The sequence below is a fragment of the Marmota marmota genome, unplaced genomic scaffold (assembly GCF_001458135.2).
Source record: "Marmota marmota marmota unplaced genomic scaffold, marMar, whole genome shotgun sequence".
NCBI classification, from domain to species: Eukaryota; Metazoa; Chordata; class Mammalia; order Rodentia; family Sciuridae; genus Marmota; species Marmota marmota.
In genome coordinates, this window is record NW_026000229.1 from 36,225,370 (window position 1) to 36,244,652 (window position 19,283).

The window sequence follows — 19,283 nt, forward strand, 5'->3', positions numbered from 1 at the left end:
TACTTCTGATTGTCCAGTTACCAAATTTGCTGCCTATTCCTGGCCATTTCAGCAGAAACAGCACTTGCTAAAAAGTGATAACCATGCTTCATCTGCTGTGGATATGACTAGATAGGCTAATTCTCATTTTTGTTCTGCTTAGAAGAAGTAAGGAGTAACTTCATGGAGGTGCTCAGAAATATCATGGCATCCTTGGAGAAAGAGAAGTGCTGTCTCTCGTGAAATCTTGCAAAAAGGTTGCAAAAGTAAATTATGTTGTCAAATGATCACCCATATTATAAGAAAACATCAAAATTAGCAATATAAAGTAGGCTAAAGACAAAGATCTGCTCCTGACAGCCTTGCTAGTTGTACTCACAATACAAGTACATTTTTCCTTGTATCAATGTCACAAGATTAGAACTCTGCTTCTCAATCTAGGACACTGAAAGTACAAAATTCACTGAAGGTAAAAGAAAAAAAATGATAATAGTAGGGGGGAAAACAGCAGTCAACACTTTTTTTTTTTTTTTTTGGTGCTGGGAATTGAACCCAGGGCCTTGTGCATGCGAGGCACATACTCTACCAACTGAGCTATATCCCTAGCCCAGCAGTCAACACTTTTATGATCATTATCCTTCCAGACTTTCTTCTGGATGTTTCTTTATCAAATAGCTACTTGATTATTCTGTCTTTAGGAATAAGAACAATACTATATTGGGACCCTATGTGAGAAAAATTCAGTATCTGATCCTGCTACCAGCTTCTCTTCAAAGTCTGGATGTCCTGACCTGATGATAATATATAGATCAACACTTCAGTTTATTTTGTAACATTACTGTATCCTAGGAACATCATATATGCTATGGAGTGAACTGTGAACACCCAAATTTGCATGCAAAAGTTCTAACACTCAATGTTATGTTATTTGGAGACATAGCCTTTGGGAGGGATTAGGCTTAGATGAGGTCATGAGAGTGGAGTTCTTAAAATGGGATTAGTGTCTTTATAAAACCAGAATTTATTCTGTCTTTATCCTCCATGTGAGGAAGAAGCAGCCTTCTACAAGCCAGGAATAGGGCCATCACAGTGAATGTTGTCTTGTCTTGGAATTTCTAGCCTTCAGAACTGTGAGAAAGAAATGTCTGTTTAAGTCACCCAGTCTGTGATATTTTGTTATGATGGCCCAAGCAATAAAAAAAGACAATGTTGAATGAAGCTTGATTCTGTTTCTTAATTGTTTATTAAGGGACAGACTGGGGAAAGAGAATTGGGAAGAAGGAATAAACAAAAAACAAATCCTGACAAATCTGAAGTTACTGCTTTAAGGGTTTTAAAGGAGAGGGGGCAATCCAGCACTGAGAGTGCTGTGTTTTTCAGAATCTGCCTCATCAGTGCAATTTGAGAACTTCAGCTGTGAGCTGAATATGATCCTCTTAGACTTTGGGATCTGTCTTTCTGAATCTGAATTTTTAAAAAAACTAGCATTCTTATTAAGTGAATGCATGCTTATTTCAAACATCCAGACAACACTGCTTCCATATCTTGATATGCAATCCCCTTACAACAATCATCTCATCCCAGAAACAACCTTTGATGGAGATTCTATTTCCATGCAATGAGATGAACACAAGGAGCTGACAACTTTTAAAGATTATTGTCTGGATCTACATCATTCCTATGAGACTAACATAAGGCATAAAACTTTAAGTTTCTATTAGTGTTCTCAACTTACAGGATAAGGAGGACATAATAAGAATTCAGCCCAAATTTCAGAGTGACTTCTCAGAATATAAATTTGATTGAACTCAGAATACTCACATTCCTTATGCAGTTCTGATATTTCCAAACACCTGAACATAGAGTCTGTTCCAAGGGGTCCACTAATCTGTCCTTGCTTTCAGGCTCCTCAGCTCCATTGTGAGCCAAATGCTGTCTGTGTTGAGATCCTGAGGGTCCTCCTGTACTATAAATTCTTTTCCTCTAAAGGCATCCAGATCTGTTGCACTTTGGTGCTGGCAACTGACCTGAACAGCAGTCTCTCACATGTTCAGGATCCAAAGAGAGAAAATGATCTACAGTAATATATAGGGCATATGTGGAGGGTCTATCACTAACTATTGGTTTCTAGATGTGTTGAGAATTTTCATTTTGATAGCTGGACATGGTGGTTCACGCCTGTGATTCCAGCAACTCAGGAAGCTGAGACAGAAGGATTGAAAGTTTGAGGCCAGCCTCAGCAACTTGGGGTTGGGAGGCAAGACCTTCAGCAACTTAGTGAGACCCTGTCTCAAAATAAAAAAAAATAAAAGTAAAAAAAGTCTGGGGATGAAGCTCTGTAGTAAAGTGATCTGGGTTCAACCCCTAGATATCAGAAAAAAAGAATTTTCATTTTGGTTCACCAATGATACTCTGAGTAATTTTGCATTATTGATTTTGCTTCAATGTGTGTCTTCATGATAGTGATTTGCTCAGTACTCTCAATATAGTAAGCCTCCCCAAGGATGGATAGATTCTTGTCCTGATCATGGACACTATAACTCTTTGAGGTTGATGACAGGAAGGAAAATGAGAAAATGATCAGAAAAATGAGACAGGAGAGTTCCTGATATCTGGTGATAGACTTTAAGACTCCTGGAAAGTCTGTGATAGGCTTCGCATTTTCTGTAGCCACGAGCTTCTACTGATCCCAACAAAAGTTTCTAAATTAAAGGTCTTACAAATGTTACGAATGTTATAGAGATCTCTGATGTGGGTAGTTTTTGTTCTGCCTCCTCTGATTTTCTTCAGTAGAGATTTTAGTAGAGATTTTCTGAGTTTCTTTAGTAGAGTTCTATTGGGCAGGAACTATTGTAGTTACAAGGAGATCTCACACAGCTTTCAGGTAAAAGTCAGTGTCCTAGAATTTACAGTGAGTTGATGGAGTCACTGTTCAAGCTGTTTAGGGAACCCAGGCCATATAGTCTTAACTGTATGTTTCAGTTACAGAATTACCATTTAGTTCATACTGATCTAGAGGACTTGGAAACTTAGGATGCTTTTATAAGATGGAGAAGAATGTGGAAGTAGGGGTCAGGTTGAGAGCATCCGATAATTGTGCATGGTCACAATTCCTAGCACAGATCATGGTACTTCTTCTATGACTAGCCCATCTTTTTTTTTTTTAATGTGTGTGTGTAAAAAAATTTTTTTATCATGTTTCACTGCAGTTATTGACAGATTTGAGGTAAAACTATTGAGTCTCTTAACAGTCTTGCTTTCATATGGACCTAGCACAATATGAAAAATGGTATCAAGAGATAGATATTAGTTGCAGAGATATAAAGATTCTTATGTACACTACTTTCTTTTTTGGGGGGGTTAATTGCTTTTATTTTTAAATACATAACAGCAAAATGCATCACAATTCTTATTACACATATAAAACAAAATTTTTCATATCTCTGTTTGTATATAAAGTATGTTCATACCAATTCATGTCTTCATACATGTACTTTGGATAATGATGTCCATCATATTCCACCATCTGCTGAGGCTGGCCTCAAACTTTCAATCCTCCTGTCTCACCATCTTTGCTAACCCCCGCCCCCTCCCTTCCTCTCCCACCCCTCTGCCCTATCTAGAGTTTGTCTATTCCTCCCATGCTCCCTCTCCCTACCCAACTATGAGTCAGTCACTTTATATCAGAGAAAACATTCGCCATTTGTTTTGGGGGGGATTGGCTAACTTCACTTAGAATTATCTTCTCCAACTGCATCCATTTACCTGCAAATGCCATGATTTTATTATCTTTTATTGCTGAGTAATATTCCATTGTGTATATATATGCCACATTTTTTTAACCCATTCATCTACTGAAGGGCATCTAGGTTGGCTCCACAGTTTAGCTATTGTGAATTGTGCTGCTATAAACATTGATGAAGGCTGTGTCCATGTAGTATGCTATTTTTTTTTTTTTTAGTATGCTATTTTTAAGTCCTTTGGGTATAGACTGAGGAGAGGGATAGCTGGGTCAAATGGTGGTTCCATTCCAAGTTTTCCCGGGAATCTCCATACTGCTTTGCATATTGGCTGCACCAATTTGCAGTATGACTGGCTCATCTTTGTGGCATGTGGGAAGTAGTACGATGACCTGACAGGTAAGAAAAACTACTTATTTTAAGACATTCTTTTATATGTAGTAAACATAGTGATCTGTTAGTGAAGCAGCTCAGGAGATGGGATACTTGTGACTTAGATTTTCTACTGAATGGTCCTTTTACTATTCCCTGATCATCTGCATTTTCAAGTCTGAAAATTCACTGAATCTTCTCAGGCTACAGGAACAACTGTATGTTATATAACTTCGGGCAACTTTCTAGATCCAATTTTTATTATCTGATACTGGGAATAATAAAATGTACCTCTTAGGTGCATTAAGAAGACTAATTAAAAAGAAACTATATTTGTAAACACCTATAAAACATCTGATGTATAGATAATCTATGTTGACATTCATATTACTATTTTAAATTTCTTTTTTTTAGTTGTAGATGGACAGAATACCTTTATTTATTTTTATGTGGTGCTGAGGATTGAACCCAGTGCCTCATACATGCAAGGCAAGTGCTCTGCCACTGACCCACAATCCCAGCCCTCATACTACTATTAAAATATTATTAGTATAGCCAGGCGTGGTGGCACAAGCCTGTAATCCTAGTGGCTTGAGAGGTTGGGGCAGGAGGATTTTAAGTTCAAAGCCAGTTTCAGCAATGGCGAGGCACTAAGCAACTCAGTGAGACCCTGTCTCTAAATAAAATACAAAATAGGGCTGGGGATGTGGCTCAGTGGTTGATTGTCCCTGAGTTCAATCCCTAGTACCCTCCAATATTATCAGTATAGACACAAAAAGATACATTGTTTCTCTAATGAAATATATTATGGAGATATACAATTTTAATTAGCTATTGTGGAAATTTAAATTATTCAACCCAAATGAACACAGAAACAAAATTATTCTCTGTAGAAGATACTTTTAACTCACCTTAGTTGCTTCATTGATGATTTGGAACCTGGTGCTGTCTTTTTCTGTTGTGACTGAGTCTAATAATGCCCAATAGGTAGAATTCTTGGAGAGCTGTTTTTGACGCCTATCAATATGAAGTATAAAGATGTGTGAGGACTATTTGTGATTGGAAGCATCCAATAGAATATATTAACATGTAAAAGTCATTAAAATGCATTATGAAGCTGAGAGTAGTAGCAGACACCTGTAGTCCCAGAAACTCAGGAGGTGGAAGGATCATGAATTCAAGGTCAGCCTGGGCAATTTAGTGAGATTCTCGGCAGATTAGTGAAACCCTGCCTCAAAAGGAAAAACAGAAAGAACTTGGGATGTAGTGCAGTGGGGTAAAGCGACCATGGGTTCAATCCTTAGTACAAAAAAAAAAAAAAAAAAAAAATTCACTGTGTTATTAAGTGAACAGGGCATAGGTAGTACTAGTACTCTCATAAAGTATTAAGGGTATTACATATTATTTGAGTACTAATAAAATTATTACTAATAAGAATATTAATGTAATTTTTCAATATAACATCCTTAATTTGCTTAAGGATTGCAATTTGTCTCCTTTATTGAGCAAGTGGGGTAATTTTCAAAGATGACATTTATGAGTTTGTTCATGTCCTACTCTCTTTTCATGAAATAAATCCTTTAGTAGCAACTGAATAGATTCTAGTAGAAATTCATCTAATGGTTTAACAAGATGACCAGGCATATCCTATGAATGACTGTGAAGTGGATTTTTTGCACACGTAGAATCTAGAGTGTATCCTGAGACCAGAGGGTATCAGTAGACAAACCTTCCTATAATTGAATTCCTATAATTGTCAACACTGCTCATGCGAAGAATACATAGTGGAAGTAAGCTACAATGTAATATGAATCCTATAAAACAACACCTAGTGATGAGTTGGCTACAACAATTCCTATAAGACGTTCAATGGTAAATAGGAAAATAAATACAAGGGTTTATAGTATTATAGGAGATCATTTAATGTTTCTATTGTGTGTGTTGCTAGTCAGCTAAACACTTTAACCCCTGTTGGAATGGAAATAATTACAGAAGCTGATGTAAAATATGCTCAGGTATCAATATGTATTCCTATGGTAATTATGTGGTAGGTTCAGAAAATAAATCCTAAGTAATCAATAGATATATAGCTCACACGATTCGTATATAACCAAAGGCTTCTTTTTTTTTCCTGAATAATAAGTAATAATATGTGAAATAATTCCAAATCCAGGTAAAAAAGAGTATATACTTCTGGGTGTCCAAAGAATTGGAATAAATGTTCATAGAGGATTGGGTCTCCTCCTCCAGCTGGGTCAGAGAAAGTTATATTGAGGTTTTAGTTAGTGAGAAGCTCAGGAATTTCTGCTTCTAGTACTGGGAGGGAACTAAATAATAGTACTGCTGTAATTAGCAGTAATCTGACAAATAATGGTGTTTGATATCAATGTAGACTTCCCTCTAAGATACCTGTTCTGAATTAAAATCGTATACTTAGCAGCATAAGTCACAATAGCTAAATTATGGAATTAACCTAGATGATCTTCAGTAGATGAATGGATAGGGAAACTTTGGTATATATACACAATGGAACATTACTCAGCTTTAAAGAAGAGTGAAATTATGGCATTTGCCAGCAAATGGTTGGAGTTGGAGTTGTCATGCTAAGCAAAATAAGCCAATCCCACAAAACCAAAGGCTGAATGTTTTCTTCGATATGAGGATGCAGACACATAATGGCACTTAGGGGCGTGGGAGCATGGGAGGAATGGAGGAACTTTAGATGGGGCAAAGGGGAGGGAGGGGAAGGGAGGGTGCAAAGGGGTAAAAATGATGGTGGAATGAATTAAGACATTCCACCATCATTTAAGATCATGTAAGACACGAATGGTGTGAAAATACTTTGTGTAAAACCAGTGTAAATTGAAAAATTGTGCTCTATATGTGTAATATGAAATGAATTGCATTCTGCCATCATGTATAACAAATCAAATAAATTTTAAAAAATGGTATACTTTCCTGGGTTGGGAATGTAGTTCAGAGCTTGCCATTAAAAGTCCTTGTGTAGCATGCATGAGGCCCTATATTTATCCCTACAAAGACAGACAGACAGACAGACACACACACACACACACACACACACAAATTTTCCTTCCTCTATAGAGTGAATAAATCAGAAAGTTAAATTATATAAAACACTTTTTTATTATTTGTTTCAGGATCACATAAAAGTAGATAGCAAAAAACAAAGATTTTAAAGACATCTTTTTGAGGCTCTGGGGAAACAAATGATCTCATAGAATTTGATGGGAGTATAAAATAGTACAATCTTGGTAGAGAAAATCTGGTAGTAGTTACCACATTTCAAATGCATTTACACTTTAAACCAATAATCCCATTCCTAAAAATCCATCCTTTAGATATCTTTCAGTGCTATTATAGCAAAACACTGAAAACAACCCAAGGATCTAGCAAGAGGAGACAAATGAAATAGTATATCTAACCATGGAATACTATGCAACTACAAAAATGGAGGAAATTCTCCAAGTACTCAAGTCAAGGTTCTTTAGAATAAACTATAAAGCAGAAAAAAAGATATATAGAACAGTATATGCAGAGATTAATTTGGTATAAGAAAATGGGTGAGGGGCTGGAGTGATGGCTTAGTGGTAGAGCGCTTGCCTAGCATGTGTGAGGCACTGGGTTTGATTCTCAGCACTGCATATAAGTAAATAAAAATAAAGGTTCATTGACAACTAGAAAAAAAAGAGGGTGATGTAAGAATATGTACCTTTACAGAAAGAACTACTAGAATAAATAAGAAATTAATAAAACTAGTCACTGACAGAGACAAGGTGATGCATAGGGTGGAAGCGGACAGCAGTGGGAATAACACTTTTCAATGTGTATCTTTTTATATTACTTTTGAACTACATGAAAGTGTTATCTATTCAGACATGAAATTTTAAAATTAGTTTAAAAATTTAAATAGTGGTAAGTATATAGAGGTAAAAGTCTGAAGAATTATTTTTTTTAATTTATTTTTTAGTTGTAGTTGGACACAATACCCTCATTTTACTTTTATTTATTTATTTATATGTGGTGCTGAGGATCAAACCCAGGGCCTTGCACATGCTAGGCAAGTGCTCTACCGCTGAGCCACAACCCCAGCCCTTGAAGAATTCTTTAATCATTACATTTCCTAATTGATCCTTTCCTTAGAAAGCCTATCGATTCTCAAAAGTTAATAGCATTAATTTTAAAATATTGTCAGAATTTTTAATTAAAATTTTTTTTTGTGGTACTGGGGATGGAACCCAGGCCCCTCTGCATATTATGCAAGTATTTTACCACTGAGCTGCACCTCTAGCCCTTTAATTAATTAATTAATTTTTTTGAGACAGGGTCTCACAAAGTTGCCCAGGCTGGCCTAGAACCTCTTGCTTCAGCCTCCCAGGTAGCTAGGATTATAGGTGTGTGCCTCTGCATCTGGCCAGAAATGTTTTGATCAAGGTAATATATTTACTTTCCTTACCTGTAGAAAGCAATCTTGCTGCAGTCTCTGAAAACATTTTTATCCACAGCTTCTTCTTCAACACTAAATGAAAAGACATTTTAAGAAATGTATTTTACATAGTGTTTGTGAATCCAATTTTTGTACCTTCTCTAACTATAGTATGAAGATGTAAAATAAACCTTTGGAGTCTATTGTGCAATGCAAAATTGTTTCACAACAACTTCATGTAATACAATGGCATAAGTGTTGCAGAATGAATAAACTTCTGTAAAATATCCAAATTGAATAACAAAATATCAAGTTCTGGGATTATTCTGAAAGCAAAGGAAAAATGGCACTGTCACTTATGAGGAAGGGTTCTTTTAAAATTATGACTACAACAGTAAAATCTGAAAGAGCAAAGAACAAAACAAAACCCTCCAAGACAAATGAAAATTTAAAAAAACAACAAAAAACAAACAAACAAACAAACAAAAGAACCCAAACACACAAAAAAATAAATCGGCCGGGCACAGTGGTGCATGCCTATAATCTCAGAGGCTGGGGAGGCTAAGGCAGGAGGATCACGAGTTCAAAGCCAGCCTCAGCAATTTAGTGAGGTGCTAAGCAATTCAGTGAAACCCTCTCTCTAATAAAATACAAAATAGAGCTAGGGATGTGGCTCCATTTAACCACTGTTAAGTGGCCTGGAGTTCAATCCCTGGTACCCAAAAACAAAAATTAAAAAAAAAAAAAAATCAACAACAACAAAAAAAACACCTACTCACCTATTTAATCAACAAAATATTTTCAGAATATATTTAAATTTTTTTTTTGTTTTAGTTGTTGATAGACCTTTATTTATTTATATGTGGTGCTGAGAATCGAACCCAGTGCCTCACAAATGCCAGGCAAGTGTGCTACTGCTGAGCCCCAGCCCCAGTCCACCAAAATATATTCTTACTGGGTGTTGGGCTCTGGACAAGATAGGAAGGACAATGTCCATACTTTCTGTAAAAGCCTAACTGGGAATCACAATATAACCTGACAAATGCTCTGAGAGGTATTGCAAAGTGCTAGAATTAGAAACAATCACAGAAAGAAAATCTTTTGCTTTTTAAGATGATGATGATGATGACAATCCAGAAGTAAATGTTCTTTTTCTAAAATATCTTTATTTATTTTTTTATATGATGCTGAGGATGCCACCAAGTGCCTCATGCATGTGAGGTAAGCACTCAACCACTAAGCTACAACCCCAGCCCCAGAAGTAAATGTTCTTTAAAACTAAATTTCCAGAAGAAACGTTTCTGGAATAAAACATGAACAAGACGTACACTGCTATTTGAGTATGGGTATTTAATTTATCCTTCATCTGATTAAAACAACTATAAAAACAAAACATTAGTTTTCATGCAGAGTGTGGCTGTATACTCTGTAGTCAGTTTGTCCATGTTTTTTTTGGACACCAACTTCAAAAAATGAAAACATATATACCATTAGTCCTTAGTTCTACTAAAAAATTCTCTTTATCACGAAGTAATTAAATCTTTCATTAAACTCAGCTTTTGTCACTGCTTCACATTTGAAGTGGCAGCTCTGGAATGACATAGAAGGAGGGTATAAACTTAACTTGGAAAGCAACATGCTTAAAATTCATATGTTAAGAGTTATGCTGGCAACTTTTCCAGTATTAACCATCCTGTATTCAACCATCCTGAAAATATATTGAGGCTATTTACATTAGCCAATTCCCTCAAAATTGAGTAAAAATGATAAAGCACACAACCTAATATTCAAATAAGAAATGCATATATATATATATATATATATATATATATGTATTTTTTTTTTTTTCCAGTAAAAACTTCAAAACCAGAAGGCTGTTTCCAAGGTACTTTCAGTCCTCCCTGGGGTCAGTCCCTGCAAGAGCACTCGGTCTTTACCTGATTTCCTCTTCCCCAGCTGCTTCCATAACTTCTCTGTCAATCCAACTGGCTCTCAGCTCTCAGGCCACGGCCTAGGGCGTTCTTTATAAAAAGCCAAGGAGTCGTCTTTCTAAAATTATGACCAGCACTTCACCATCGTCAAGTTTCTGGTAAATGGAGTCTCCCCCAGATTCTCAAGGAATGACAAGTATTGGCTCTTGCTCCTTGGATTTTTTCAAACGCAACTAGCGTTTCTACAGGTATTATCGTTGCAAAATTTTCCTGATTATGGGTGAATGATGAGGACCGTGCTTTCATTAGAAACCGAAACTGTTTGCAGTGGAGAAGGCGTGTATACAATGACTCCTAGAGGGTAAAAAACAAGATCGTGAGAACCAGGAAGCACCGAGACGGCCTCCAGATTGGAGCAAAGCTGCTGCAGTTTTCTCTCAGTGGCAGTCATGCTAAGATACTGAAAACTGATGCACTCTTTTCCCGATTTTAGTTTGAAAGAGAAGTACCGGCGAGGTCTTTACTGGAAGCTGATTGTCCGGCCAAACTCCTGTAGCTAAAAAAGGCTCTTTTAAAGATTTTTTTTATTATACCATCCAGCTAGGAATCGCTTCTACTACACGAGTGCCAAATTTCAGCCTTTGCTTAAACAGGTCCCAAACGGGACAACTCGCTAAAGGACGCCTATCAGGCAGCCAGAATTACCGCTTCTCCAGACTTCTGACTCGGTTCGACTTAGAAGGAATGAGGGGTTAGGGCAAGAGGGAGGAGGGGAGAGTCGAACGCTGCAGAGCAGAAGCCGGACGCCTTAGTGGCTACGGGAGATCTTTTAATCAAACCGACCAGGTTGCCACAGGACGACGCCTGCGCAATAGGTCCAAAGTCTCACACTTGATCTAGTACGACTGTCAGAGCAGTGGCCGCTAGGATGCAAAACAAACAAGCCCCACGAGGTTTCGAGGACCCGGATGATCCCGCCCTCAGAGCAGAGCCGGAAGAGGGCGGGACAAACCGGAAGGAGGTGAAATGCTTTCAGTAGACACTCCATGGCTGTGAAGATGGCGGCAGCTGCGTGGCTTCAGGTGTTACCTGTCATTCTTTTTCTTCTGGGGCCTCAATTGTACCCATTGTCGCTTTTCGGCGTAGGGCTGGCACCCGTTTCTGCTGCCGACCGATCCAAGTGGCACGTTCTGATACCGTCGGTGAGTGTTAAGAGTAGCGAGCGACTGAGCCTGGAGGAGCAAGAGGTGGGGCTACGGCGGCCCAAGGGGTTCATGAAGGTTCGGAAGAAGATTGCTTCCGAAGGGGTGGGATTCCGGGAGAGTCTGTGTAGCCGGCCCCCTGGGACCCACCTCCCTGGAGCGGAAAGCTGTTCTTGGTGGAATGGCTAGGTGGAAAGTCAGGGGTACTTAAGCTGCGCAAAGGAGTAGTAGAACGGGTTCTCATTAGAAAGTAACAACTTTCAGTGCCTGACTTGAGAGAGATTTAAACTTGATATCAGATAGTGGTTTATTTTTCAGCTGAAGTTTTACAGAGTACAGTGAGCCCAAGTTAGGAGGGATGTGTAAAAAGACGTCTTCGTTTCTTTTTTCCTCTGCACTCTCTCTCTCTCTCTCTTTTTTTTCTGGGTAATTCTGCTTTCAAAATGGTTCGATTTTATTTTCACTTTAAATTGGTTATTCTAAGTTTTTCTAAGGTTAAGAATCCTTGGTATTTAAAAATCTATTTTCAACACCGGAATGACTAAAAATGAAAGAATTCTAAAATATAATTTGGTAAGGCTAATTTTTAAAATTTGGTCAATTAACTAGATAAATGGACTTTATCTGTTCCACCCACTTTTTAAAACTTCATTTTGTCCTTCATAGGACATAAACTAGATGCAGGCACGAAGTGCTAAAAAAAAAAAAAGCATTAACTGTGAAAACCACGTTGGCTTTTTTGTTTCATTTTGCTCCGCTCGCCCACTGTAAATTTATACAGCATGCATTATAGTTTATATTCATTTGGTGAAGAACTTGTTCTCAATTTTAGGGTTTTCCTGGTTCTTTAATGATGAATAGTTAAGTTTTAGATTTAAACATAAGAGTGATTATTTGAGGCGGGACAACCGACAATGACACCTAACCTCTATTGGTTCTTCTCGGCATTGATCAGTGAGTGAAGGAAATGAGTTGATTATTGAGGGGTAAGACAAATGAAGATTTAGGTTGAGCTTCCTAGTAGCCTCCCTTCTAAATTCCTTGCTTTGTGGCCTATGGGGAAAAATTGTGCACTTTGTGATCAAATTTCACTAAAAGGAGAGACGTTACTATTTTTCAGTTAAGAAAACTAACTTGGGGGGAAAAGCTAATTTGAATATTTTATACTTTTAAGTAGCTATATTCTGTTGTGGGAATTGAAGTGATCTGATGCTAAATTTTCTTTTTTTTTTTTAAACTTTGCAGGGGAAAAATTATTTTAGTTTTGGAAAGATCCTTTTCAGAAATACCACTATCTTCCTGAAATGTGAGTTTTTGAATTTCATGAATTTTCTTGAGTTTTTGAAGTTATAAGTAAAATTTCTAAGTTACCTATTTTCCACTTCTGATCATCTATTTGCAATGTATTTTTAAGTTCAAAACTTTGGTAGTCCAACACTATATAGGTATAAACATTTGGTATAACTAAGGTCCTTTCATTAAATACTATTCAGAATACTTGTGTGAACTTTATTTTCTTCCCTTGTTTTTCAGTTTATTATACATGAATATACACCATATGTTATATACAATAATACTTATTATATGTCATATACTCATTTATACTACATTAAATTTGTGTTGAATAAATAGTCTGCATATGTATAAATAGTTATGCATTATATATATAACATTCAGTCATCTCAGTTGAATTATATGTAATTATGTCGGTTGATTGCATAGGTTTTTAATCTGTTCTGAGTCGTAGAGATATCAGTAATTTTACACTTGTATGCTGGTTAGATGTTTACTGAAAACATGACCTAGGTTTGTCAGACCATTGCTCAGAACAAATGTGTTCAATAGATCTTTTATTTACCAAAGGAGTATTTTACCACCTTGAGGAAGATGAAGTTTAGATATATTACCAGGAAATAGGGATTATGTAGAACAAAACCAGTTTGTCTAGTGGGACAACCACTGTATCTGAATCTAAACTATTCCATTGTGTATTAAAGAAAAGCTTCCTTTTAGTTCTGAAACGGGCTTTATTTAAGAGAATAAATGGTCATGGGAAGCTCAGTTTCAAGATGAGGGATGAAATCCAGATGATTGCTGTATAATTCTTTTTTCTTTTTTTTTAAACTGGGAATTAAACCCAGGAGTGCTTTAGCACTGAACTACAATCCCAAGCATTTTTATTTTTTAGTATTGATTCAGGGGCTTGCTATGTGGCTGGGCTCGCCTCAAACTTGAAATCCTGTCTCAGCCTCCTGAGTTACTGGGATTACTGGTTAATAGGTTCACTACGTATTTTTAACAGACTAATGTGTACTTCTAAACATACCTTCCTCTAGAAAGTGCAAAGTTTTAAGGTGTAATTAGAGGATTTTATTCTTTTAATTGTTTAGTAAATAGTTGTTAAATACTTATTATGTGCTGGGTACTCTTTTATTTTTTTGTGGTAATATGGATTGAACCTAAGGGCGCTCTATTACTGAGTTTCACCTGTAGTCCTGTTTATTTATTTCAGTACTGGGGATTAAACTCAGGGGCACTCAACCACTGAGCCACATCCCCAGCCTTATTTTGTATTTTATTTAGAGACAGGGTCTCACTGAGTTACTTAGCACCTTGCTATTGCTAAGACTGACTGCGAACTTGCAATCCTTCTGCCTCAGCCTCCTGAGCTATTGGGATTACAGGAGTATGCCACCACGTATTTTTTTGAGATAGGGTCTTATTTGGTTGCCGAAGCTGGCCTTGAACTTGCAGTCCACCTGAGTAGCTGGAATTATAGCTGCCCACTCTCCTGGCCTGGATACTCTTTTAGACAGTAGTATTTTTCTCACCTGCATTTTGATCTATATTTTAAAGTTTTTTGGAGGATTTGAGGCTCCTTAAAAATTTTGTTACTTCTGTGTACCAATTGGCTCTGATTTTATATTTTTGTGCGTATGGTATATGGTCTTTTTTTTTCTTTTTGTTGTAGATGGACACAATACTTTTATTTTTTTTAATTTGTTTTTATGTCGTGCTGAGGATCGAACCCAATGCCTCATATGTGCGAGGCAAGCACTCTAACACTGAGCCACAAACCCAGCCTGGTATATGGTCTTTGATGGCATAGATGCGACCATTTTCATTATCTCTATTCAGGTCTTCCATTCGGAGTTCTAAACTTTGTCTTAATTTTTTTTTTTTAACATAAACAGCAATATTTTTGCAGCTCAGTTCCCTTGCATTCTTTTTTAGGGGATGTTTTCTTACTGACTTAATTTATTAATCCTAGCTCTAGAGGTGTTCTTCTGAATAGTTCATAGCTAGATTATAGTATCCTTTATATCATTTCCATAAATTATACTCAACAAATTGAAGTTTTGCATATTCTAGCACTGCCCTATGAAAATGTGTGGTTGTTTAAAAATTAGTCTGAGAAAACAATTTAAAATAAACAAACAAAAAGGAGGAGCTTATAATTAGGTTGCTTCTTTTGTTGTGAACCAGAGGTAGATTCCTGAATGCAGTCATGATTGTCACATTTGTATAAAGCAGGGAATCTTTAGTGTATTGTCCTTTTCCAGTGCTTTTCCAGATAAAGGAGAATGCTGACTTCTCCTAGGTGAGACAGCTAATCAGTCATATAGTTAGATTTACATTCCCAAATTTTCAGAATAGTGCCTTGATCTGTTAAAATAGTGTGTTCCTAACTTCGAATTATATGAAGTTTCCATGATTTCATGAGGCCTAGGGTGAGCTTTGAAAAAAAAATCTAATACTGTCTTTTCAACCTTTCCCAGCCATGCTTGCTTTTTGTTTATTGCTCTTTGTGTCCATTATTGATGTCTTTCAAGGTCCAAGCCAGGAATTTTTCCTTCAGTGGAACTATTATTTAAACCACAATTAACAATTGTGAATGTGACATTTTTCATGTTATTCTGTATCTCTTCAACTAGAGTATAGCTTCTTTAAGTATCTTTAGTAATTCTTTCCTGTCTGTTTTTTTCTTTGACCTAATGCTGTGCTATGCTGTGCTGTTGTACCTTTGTAAACTCTGTTCAATAAATATTTGATTACTAGAAGACTGGTTTTAACTTGGAACTGTTTTTATCACTCCCAAATTTTCCCAGTAGAGATCTAGAAATTGAGGTTTTTAAGGTATAGAAATAGATCCACAGTCAAAAGAATAAAAAACTACTTAATTATTATCCCTTTCTGAAAATAACTATATTTTATCTAAAGAATATTCAGTTCTTTTTGCATATGTTAACCCATTTCCTTATGTTAGGAGAAGGGATGATCTCTGAGTATTTAAGTAGAGGGTAGATAATAAATAGAATATGATAGGGAAATGCTTTTTGGAAAAATGCTTCACTTGAGAATCATCTTTTGTTTATAATTATTTCTTTATAGTTGATGGAGAACCTTGTGATTTGTCTTTGAACATTACCTGGTTTCTGAAAAGTGCTGATTGTTACAATGAAATTTACAATTTCAAGGTAAGGAACATAAAATTATAGATTTTTCTTGGACTCTAGAAAGGTCATCTGGTCCCAAACTCTTAATTTTATAGAGGAGAGAATATCATGTAGTTGTGGAGGAGTAGAGCTGTAACTAAAATCCGTTGTTCTCAATTTACAGATCTGCTATATTAGCAATTCTCAGGCTTTTTTTTTTGTGGTGCTGGGGATTAAAACCCAGGGCCTTGTGCATGTAAAACAAGCACTCTGCCAACTGAGTTATATCCCCAGCCTCAAGTTCTCAGACTTTTTGATCTTAGAGCTCTTTTTATTTTTTTCTTTAAATATTTTTTTAGTTGTTGATGGACTTTATTGTCTTTATTTTTATGTGGTTCTGAGGATTGAACCCAGTGCCTCATGCATGCTAGGTGAGCACACTACCACTGAGCCACAACCTCAGCCCCTTGATCTTGGAACTCTTAACATTCTTTTGTCACTTTTTTTTTTTTTAAATTTTTTGGTAGTGGGAATTGAATTCAGGGACACTTTACCACTGAGCTACATCCTTAGTCCTTTTTTATATTTTTTAATTTTTGAGATAGATTCTTGCTAAGTTGCTTAGGCTGGCCTTCAATTTGTGGTCCTCCTGTCTCAGCCTCCTTAAGTCTCTGGGATTACAGGCCTGTGCCACCATGCCTGACAGAACTCTTAGCATTCTTAAAATTGTGGATACCAAAAGCCTTTGTTCACATTGATTTCTCTTTTGGAAATTAAAACGGAGGAAATATATTTAGTAAATTATTATTAAACATGTAACTTTTTACATGTTAGTATAAATAACATTTTTAAAGAAAATAACTATTTTTCAAAAAGCATAGAAGGTTAACATTATTTTGCGTTCTTATAGATCTCTCTTTCTGCCCATTCTCCATCTTTTCCCCCACCCCACTAGGGATTAAACCCTCACTCTACCACTGAGCTACATCCCCAGTCCTTTTAATTTTTAATTTTGAGACAGTTTTATGATAAGTTGCTAAGGCTAGCCTCAGTCTCCCGTACTGCTGGTACATGTGTGTCACCATGTCTGACTTGTAGATCTTTTTAACTAAAATCTGTCAGAACAGAAGACTGCTAGATTCCTAAATCTCATTTTTTAACCTATTTGATATATTATTTTAGGTTGAAGTATATGTTGAAAATCTAACCTCATACAGATGCATAGTTGGGAAAAAGAACTGGTATATGAGTAATCTCTTAAATAATTAGGAATATTTCTGTTTCTGTACCAAAACTATAAAAGGGTTTAAGATTTTTATTTATTTTTTATCAGTGGAGTTTTTTAAAGATCGGTTGAAATGTGGAATCTGAAATCATATTAGTGAATTTTTTTGTGTCCTGTAGTATGAAATGCTTGAATGGATCTTTTTTTTTTTCTTTTTAATATTTATTTTTTTAGGTATAGATGAACACAACACAATGGCTTTATTTTTATGTGGTGCTGAGGATCGAACCCGAGTCCTGCCTGTGCTTGGCGAGCGCTCTACCGCTGAGCCACAATCCCAGTCCCTTGAATGGATCTTTTACCCACGCATGATTTTAATATCATTCATTGATCATTTAGAAAATATTGTTGATGGAATTATATAAATCCTTAAAATATTAACTCATTGTATATTTAACTCTAAATTTCACTGTTAATAACTCTCATTTCTATTTTCATACCCATCTTAATCAGTAGTTCTATAATATTATCAATTTCTTCCTTGAAGTTATAGTCCTTAGCATTCTTAAAATTATTGTGGATACCAAAAGCCTTTGTGCACACTGGTTTCTCTTTTAGAAATTAAAACTGAGGAAATATATTTAGTAAGTTATTTTAAAGTGGCACCTTGTTACATGTTACTATAAATAATATTTTTAATGAAAATAACTATTTTTCAAGAAGCATAGAGGGTTAACTTTATTTTGCATTCTTGCAGATCTCTCTTTTCTTTCCGTCCATTCTCTGTCCGTTCCCCCACCCGACTAGGGATTGTACCCTTACCCTACCACTGAGGTACATCCCTAGTCCTTTTAATTTTTGATTTTTTTTATCTTAAGACAGGTTTGAGACAGATATTTAGGAGAATATTTCCCAAATCACCAAGTCTGAATAACCATAGTTTGTCAGTCATTTTTTCAAGTTAAAAAAAAGTTATGTTTTGCTCACATGACAAAACAATTACACAATGCTTTTTTCAAGATATTCATTTATCATATTTTGCATACTTTCCATTTTGTTACTTAGGTGATTAAAAAAGGCATGTACTCACAGACCCAGACTTGTTTAAAGTTTTACTGTGTGTCAAGGACATTCTTACATCTTAGATTTTTTTTTTTTTGTAACTTGAGTTTGTGACTGTGAAGAATGGAACTGCTAGTACAGTTTCATGCCACTGTTTTGGTTCTTGATAAGTGGCAACAATTTATTCACCATTGTTTTTGTACCAGGAGTGCATAGCAAAAAGAATTTGATTTCTTAGACCTTCTGAAAGGGGTTATGGACCATTCTTTTTAGAATTGCCATGGTACTGCCCTGCCAGTGGAGGGGCTGGGCCCTGGGCCGAATGTTTTCTCTGATATAAGAAGGCTGATTCATAGTGGGGTAGGGAGGGGGAGCATGGGGGAATACATGAACTCTAGATAGGGCAGAGGGGTGGGAAGGGAAGGGAGGGGGCATGGGGTTAGAATTGGTGGTGAAATGTGGTGGTGGAATGTGATGGATATTATTATCCAAAGTACATTTATGAAGACACCAATTGGTGTGAATATACTTTGTATACAACCAGAGATATGAAAAATGGTGCTCTGTATTTGTAATAAGAATTATAATGCATTCTGCTGCATATATAAATTTAAAAAATTAATTTAAAAAATAAATAAAATTTATAAGTTATAAAAAAGAATTGCCATGGTACATGATATTTGAGCATTAAAGATACCTTTCTCTTAAGATGGATTTTTCAGGCCTTTTCCATTCTGTTTCTAGCCCACGATTTGCAATTTGCATCTTATTTCTTTTTTCCCCCCTAAAATTTTTCTATTCTTGAAGTTCTTTACAAAGATAACATGGTCTTTAAAAAGTGCCCACCATCCAGGTAGGTTTTCAAAACATAAGCATTTTAAATTTCTGCTTG

General features: G+C 36.1%; 2 protein-coding genes across 13 annotated transcripts in view; one reads left to right on the top strand and one right to left on the bottom strand.

Annotated features, from left to right (window-relative positions):
* The window catches only part of Ganc (glucosidase alpha, neutral C), a 76,968-nt gene extending 65,275 nt beyond the window's left edge, over positions 1 to 11,693 (bottom strand). For 5 of the 7 annotated variants that reach the window (XR_007343967.1, XR_007343968.1, XM_048793745.1 and 2 more), the window contains exons 1-4: positions 11,556 to 11,693; positions 10,473 to 10,820; positions 8,566 to 8,628; positions 5,003 to 5,108 (exon numbers count right to left, since the gene is read on the bottom strand). Coding sequence is in view for 5 of the 7 variants with exons in the window: in XM_048793745.1 (XP_048649702.1) it covers positions 5,003 to 5,108; positions 8,566 to 8,628; positions 10,473 to 10,501 (198 nt within the window). In the remaining 2 variants the exon portion in view is untranslated. Of the gene's footprint in view, positions 1 to 5,002; positions 5,109 to 8,565; positions 8,629 to 10,472; positions 10,821 to 10,975; positions 11,109 to 11,171; positions 11,311 to 11,555 lie in introns of those variants that run through there. The other 2 variants (XM_015480771.2, XM_015480770.2) reach the window with 2 other exon arrangements.
* The window catches only part of Tmem87a (transmembrane protein 87A), a 63,669-nt gene continuing 55,653 nt past the window's right edge, over positions 11,268 to 19,283 (top strand). For all 6 annotated transcript variants that reach the window (XR_007343969.1, XM_015480774.2, XM_048793756.1 and 3 more), the window contains exons 1-3: positions 11,268 to 11,668; positions 12,914 to 12,974; positions 16,061 to 16,146. Coding sequence is in view for 5 of the 6 variants with exons in the window: in XM_015480774.2 (XP_015336260.1) it covers positions 11,513 to 11,668; positions 12,914 to 12,974; positions 16,061 to 16,146 (303 nt within the window). In the remaining variant the exon portion in view is untranslated. The remainder of the gene's footprint in view (positions 11,669 to 12,913; positions 12,975 to 16,060; positions 16,147 to 19,283) is intronic.